The 6000-nt window shown below is 47.2% G+C and overlaps 1 protein-coding gene across 3 annotated transcripts in view; it reads right to left on the bottom strand.

Annotated features, from left to right (window-relative positions):
• RBBP5 (RB binding protein 5, histone lysine methyltransferase complex subunit) overlaps nt 1-6000 on the bottom strand; it is a 38075-nt gene that overhangs the window by 5908 nt on the left and 26167 nt on the right. For 2 of the 3 annotated variants that reach the window (XM_077771940.1, XM_077771939.1), the window contains exons 12-13: nt 5674-5903; nt 4554-4631 (exon numbers count right to left, since the gene is read on the bottom strand). In XM_077771940.1, coding sequence (XP_077628066.1) covers nt 4554-4631; nt 5674-5903 — 308 coding nt within the window. Of the gene's footprint in view, nt 1-4439; nt 4632-5673; nt 5904-6000 lie in introns of all 3 variants that reach the window. The other variant, XM_077771938.1, reaches the window with a different exon arrangement.

Genomic DNA, 6000 nt, shown 5'->3' with positions numbered 1-6000 from the left:
AGGTAACAACCCCAAACCACAGCAAGCAATACTACTATGAGCAAGATAAAATACAGAGAAACAGCACCCCAAGAGCTCAGCTCCAGGCTATTTGAAAATCTGCCCCAAGGATCTGTATTATTTTGCTGCAACGTAAGAGTTGCTGATAACAGAAAATTAACAGAAATGGGGCTCGTGATGAACAGCTGTTACTGGCACCTCCCAATGGCAGCCAAAGCCATGGCAGTCTAACACTGGATGTTAACTTTCAAACGTCACCTTAGTCCGCTGATAAGATCGTAAAGTATTAAGAAATATCCAAGTAGCTATCTGATTTTAGCAGGAGTTCTTTCATAAAGCAGCCTTTAAAGACTGATCATTTAAAAAAGAGAGAAGAGGTGGGATAGGGCGCCTGGGAGGCTCAGCTGGTTAAGCGTCCGACTCTTAACTTTGGCTCAGGTCACGATCCCACGGTTCGTGAGACAGCCTCGAATCAGGCCCTGTGCGGACAGTAAGGAGCCTGCTTGGGCTTCTCTCTCTCTGAAAAATAAGTAAACATTAAAAGAGAGAGAGCGACGTGATGGGGGGAAAAAAACCTCACCAAAAAAAAAACAAAAAAAAACACCTCTACCAAACAATCAGACTTCAGAGGAGGCTCAGAGGTCTGGGACAGCGGCGTGGCCACACACGGGGAAACCCTCATGGTGTCCAGATGCTCCCAGAAGCAGCACCTATGGTCGCTCTGGCCTTCACCACCCCCAAGAGACCCAGGTGCATACCAACCTCTTCAAACCCATCATTCCAAGAGGCCTTCAGGCCGTGTGTGGGATGTGCCACAGCTCTGTCACACTTGGCTACTGACGAGGTCTACAGCCGAGAGGCCCTAGTTCTCAGGCAATCTCTGAGCAGGCACACGGCAACAAGGGCCCTGGTGGTTCTGCTCAATCTCAAGTTTCTGTTCTGACGACTGTGCTCCGGAGAGAATCTAATAAGGTAATTTAGAGGAACCGCATGGATGGTGCTGATAATGTTGATCTGGCCTTTCCCAAAAGTGCAAAGCTCACTCAGGGCTACCACTAAGTAAGCCTCACCGACAGGTCCTCATTCATCACGGAAAGCGTGTCTTCAGGGAGCTGGGTCCACTGAAGCTAGCTAATACCAAATAAGCTGTTTGACAGGGAAGAATTTTCTGTAGCCCCAAGTGCAAAATGCCAGATTATTCCTATACAGGTCTGTACGTCTTCCAATCTTCCCTCAAAACGCACAGTCTCCTGTTGCAACATGCAACAGGCTGTACCAGCTTTATCAGGGCCAGTTAGGCCTTAGCGACCAGTTTCATCAGTAACTGGTCAACTGCAGATTTTAACAGTTGCCATTTACGCACCTTGAGCAGCAACACAGCCTGCATCTATAATCCTTTCCAACAATTTGGCTCTACTGCAAAAGTAGGGCAGTGGGGGAGAGGGGAGATCCGCAAAGCCCGACTCAGCAAATACAACCCTCACGCAGAATTGAGTTTTGAAGGCGCTTCAACCTCAGACATCTGGGATCAGGTTTCGTTTCTTAGCATCTCCTGAAAATCTACAATGACCACAGATTGTTTTTTATGGAACACCTCTAAGGCGTGGAAGAACACAAAATTCAAATGCCAAAGAGGATTTACCTCAGAATCCCACACACAAGATACGATAGGCTGTCCTGAAACTCCGAGGCCTGACAGAGTTGTCCACATTCTCCCCCCGCCGTGCGGCCTCCATAAAGACCCAAGCCACACCACAGCTAGTCTGTGAATCAGGTGCAGCCTTCTGAGGAAGTCTTGGGAGCAAGCCACAATGGCCGCCTTTGAGGTCCTCTAAATCCTGCTCCCCGGCACTCTCTGGTCTCATCTAGCCATGGCGATTTGGGAGCTTTCCATTCAGGAAAAGATCAAGGAACAGGAGAGGCCAGAGGAGAAAGGCGAAAACGGAAGGAAGGAAGTGTAGTTTACACGGGGAAGTGTGCGCTGCACAGTCATGAGAGGCAGGTGCAGTGTTTGTGTCATCTGAGCCATTGTCCTGTGTGTGTGTTGTCAAAAGACGTACCATCCCCCTGGCCTGGAGTCTCCTTTAGTCCTTCTGAAGGAGAAAGCTGTCAGAACAGCTGCCTCAATTTAAGGCTGATCAACTCAAATGCCTAATAAAAACAGTGTAGAAAATAAAAGTCCAGTTTACAGCCCCCGGCTATTCCAAGATTCAAGTTCTGGACTTTAATGAGGTCGGTACCTTATTTAACCTGGTCAGTAGGGTGGGCAGGAGTTAACTTCTAACAGGCTCTAGATAACGGTATCCATTCGTGCCAGGAGCTCTGAAACACGGACTTCCGACACTGATGTACACAGTTCACACACACTTCAAAACTTCATTGCAAACTGTATTCAGTATTTTGAGAATTTTAGGAAATATAAATGGCTGAGTAAACTTTCTGACATTTGATTCTGACTCTTGTTCAGACATTTTTTAAGGAAAGCTGAGAAACACCACCACTATTATATACTCTGAGCTGTAAAATCTAACAGTGGTGATCAGATCAACTAAATTAGAAGTTGAAATCACTGAATTGTAGAGAGAAAAATGTGAATTTTCAAAAACTTTTAAATGGTTTATTTGCCGTATACTTACTATTAAAAAGCAAATAATTACTGGCAGGATTCGAAGACGCTAGGAGACTATGTGCTAGAGTATTTCAATCAATTCAATATGTCTGGCCACATTTTACATCACCCTGAAGTATTTCAGCTCTTCAGGCCAGAAAAATCTATTTAGACATAAACTGTGTTTTTCTGTGGTGGCCATAGCTGGTACAAGAAGTAGGTTATGGAAGGATTGTTTTTGTTTACATTAATCAGCTACTGGCCTGCTATCTTTGATGGAAATGACCATGTAAGTCTTCCCAGCTATTTTAAAATGCATGTGGAGAGCGCCCGCGGTGGACTGAATGGAGAGGTGACCCCCGACTCTCAGTGGAACAACATAATGCTGGTGCTGGGAAAACAAGGCTGGTGCTCGGTGCCACGTGTTGGCTATGAAAACCTAACACCTAAATCTATGATGGTGCAGTACTCAAAATGAGTAGTACCCACATATGAGGTGGAATACTCAAAATGAGTAGTCGAGTCTGCTTCACCTTCTCTACGGAGGATTCGTGTTCACCACAGTTAACTGACTGAAGGTGTGCCTCAAACAAAGAACTCTGTTTCGCCTTCTAGTATGTGTCACACCAGCACATCTGGGGTCACACACTGAAGTTAAAATCTCAAAGTCAGAGGATGGGGCACCTGGACGGCTCAGTCAGTTAAGCGGCTGACTTCAGCTCAGGTCATGATCTCACGGTTCGGGAGTTCGAGCCCCGTGTTGGGCTCTGTGCTGACAGCTCGCAGCCTGGAGCCTGCTTCCAATTCTGTGTCTCCCTCTCTCAGTGCCTCTCCCCCACTCACACCGTGTCTCAAAAAATGAATAAATATTAAAAAAATAATTAAAAAAAAAATCTTAAGCCAGAGGAAAACACCTGAATACAACCACTGCTATTTTATCAGTCCTGCCTGAGTTTCCCAACCTAGTCATAGGGAATCCAGAGTACTGTGTGCACTAAGGCAGTGCTTATATACATAACCATGTTTTCCAAAACCCAATAATGTTTGAATAGCAATAGACTCTAATTTGATTATGACCTTCCAAACGAGACCATTTGGCCTGCACTCACAAGTATTTGATAGGAAATTACAATTGTTCTTCATCTCCCAGTAAATTTATTCCCTCAGTCAAAGTGAGAAAACTCAGTAAGTTTCAAAGGCTTAGGAGTTAAGAAGCTACACAGATACACAGTTGCTGTCTTTTCTGGTATTGTCCTATCTGGAAAAACACCTCACCTTCTTTCGTGACATGACGGGACTACTAACAACTTTGTCATTGCCTCTGGACTACTGAGAGGGTGAGAACAAGCATTTCTGGGATTTGAACAGTTTAAAGAAAGACAAAACACTACACAAACAGCCAGGGCCATATACAGCAAGCTTATATTCCTGGTTAGCTACCTGCTCTTTCATTGCAGGCAAAACCCAACAAAACAGAAACCTAGAAGCAAACGCAGGCAAAGAAATGAATTAAGCCAGGGGTTCTTACCCTGTCAGGGTTCGTGGATTCCTACAGTAATCTGATGAAAGCTACGGGCCTCTTTCCCACGAGAATATTCCCACAGTGGGTGGCATACAATATCAGGCGGATTTAGGTCCCCTGAAACCTATTTATGGACCCAGGGTGAAGAGCCGCTGGATGAAGCCAACTCTGGGTTAGCCTGCCTGTGGCAGCAGCCTGCCGCTGGGAAAGGAGGGAAGGAGGGAAAGAACGCTCCGGGTAAACGGAGTCAGGGGCTGTGCAAAGCAAGGCCACGAAGCAAGCCAGACAGCGCTCCCAGTGTGTCCTTACCTGTCAACGGCTGGCTGAGCTCCGCCTGCACTTTACCCTTCGCTGATCCTTCCAGAGGTAAACCTCTGTCCCCTTTGTAGAGTTTCGGTTTAAATGGAGAATCTTTCTCTTTACCTTTTGATCCTTTAGGCCGGCCTGCTTGCTTCTTCTTGGATTTGCCATCCCCCTTCACACCCAGTAGTGGATGGACTTCTGTAAAAGGACAGAGAGGCACAGAGAGGGATCCACACGCTGCCCACCCCAGCAGCCCAACCAGGCCCATGCCACACGCTGTTACCACCCAGGGCCAAAGAGTGCTGCTCACAGGTCCCAGACCATTAACACAAGGAGAAAAGTTTGCTTTCCCAGATTCTAAAACTACAGGTGAGTGGCCGCTAAATGGGAAACAGCTGCCTGGCCAAAGGTCACCGATGGCCCACACGGTTCATGCCATAGTAGCTCTAAACCAACGAGGTGGCCAAAAGACACACTGACGACACATCGCACTGCGCCAGAGCAGGGAGGCACACATGCACGCTGGCACGTGAGAGCAGAGGGGGAATGGGGCTCTGGAACCAGATGGACCAGGGTAGAGCCTGACTCCACCACTGCCCGAGACCTTGGGCAAGTCCCTTGACCACTCAAAGCCTCAATTTTCTCCTTTGTAAAGCAGAGATAGTGAAACAACTTGCAGAGCTGATGCAAAACTCAGCAGCAATCAACAAACACCACAGTGCCTAGAGCAGCAGGAACCCACCCCCCACCCTGAGGGAGATGTACCAGTCACTCATGGGTGCTTAGCTAGAAGAGAACGGACAATGTTCAGTAGTGAACACACGCACGCACGCCTAGCCTATCCTCCATCCTATCCCAGGGGGCAATGATAAAGGCTTCCGGAGTCCGACTGCAAAGGTCGGCAAGAAGAGTGAAAAGATTCTCCAGGCCTGCCTAGTACTTGAGCACCCAGTAACACCACTCCGCAGGGAAAGGAGGAATGGTATAACGAAGCACTCTGAGCCAGATGTCAGAAGATATAAAGCTATCACGTAGGCAAGTACTAGAAGGCACAATTCCTCTGATTTAAAGGAGAAGCAAAAGCAGATGAAATTACTACCAAGTTGGAAGGCACGATAAAAAAAAAAGACTCATGGGAAATTTCCTTCAAGGTAAAATCACTCGGACAGGAAATGACCAGACTGTGCTAGAGGGGAACAGAGATGTCTGTTGGGCACCAGGGAGAAGACGCAGCTCTTACCATCATTGGGTACTCCTTGAAGTTCTATATTGGTTGTTTTGGGTTTCTTCTTAGGTGGCTGGGACCCATCTGCCGAAGACTGCCTCTTCTTCTCTGAACTAGCCCCTTCGTCCATCAGGGAGGTTTGCACCGCATCCGGTGGGGGGCCATAAGGGTTTTCTTCTGGATCTTCTACCTCAGGGGCAATGGGTAAATACAATAGAGCCTTTGAATCTTCCAGCTCTTCATCACTATTTGGAACAGGATCAGCCAAGGGATTGGAAAAAAGAGGAGACAGTTGCTTAAACCATGAACCCTTCCTCTGGGGCAGAATCACCTATGTTACCC

Source organism: Crocuta crocuta, unplaced genomic scaffold (genome assembly GCF_008692635.1).
Source record: "Crocuta crocuta isolate KB4526 unplaced genomic scaffold, BGI_CrCroc_1.0 scaffold318, whole genome shotgun sequence".
Taxonomy (NCBI): Eukaryota; Metazoa; Chordata; class Mammalia; order Carnivora; family Hyaenidae; genus Crocuta; species Crocuta crocuta.
The sequence above is the reverse complement of the archived record's forward strand: the minus strand, read 5'-3'. Positions and strand labels throughout refer to the sequence as shown.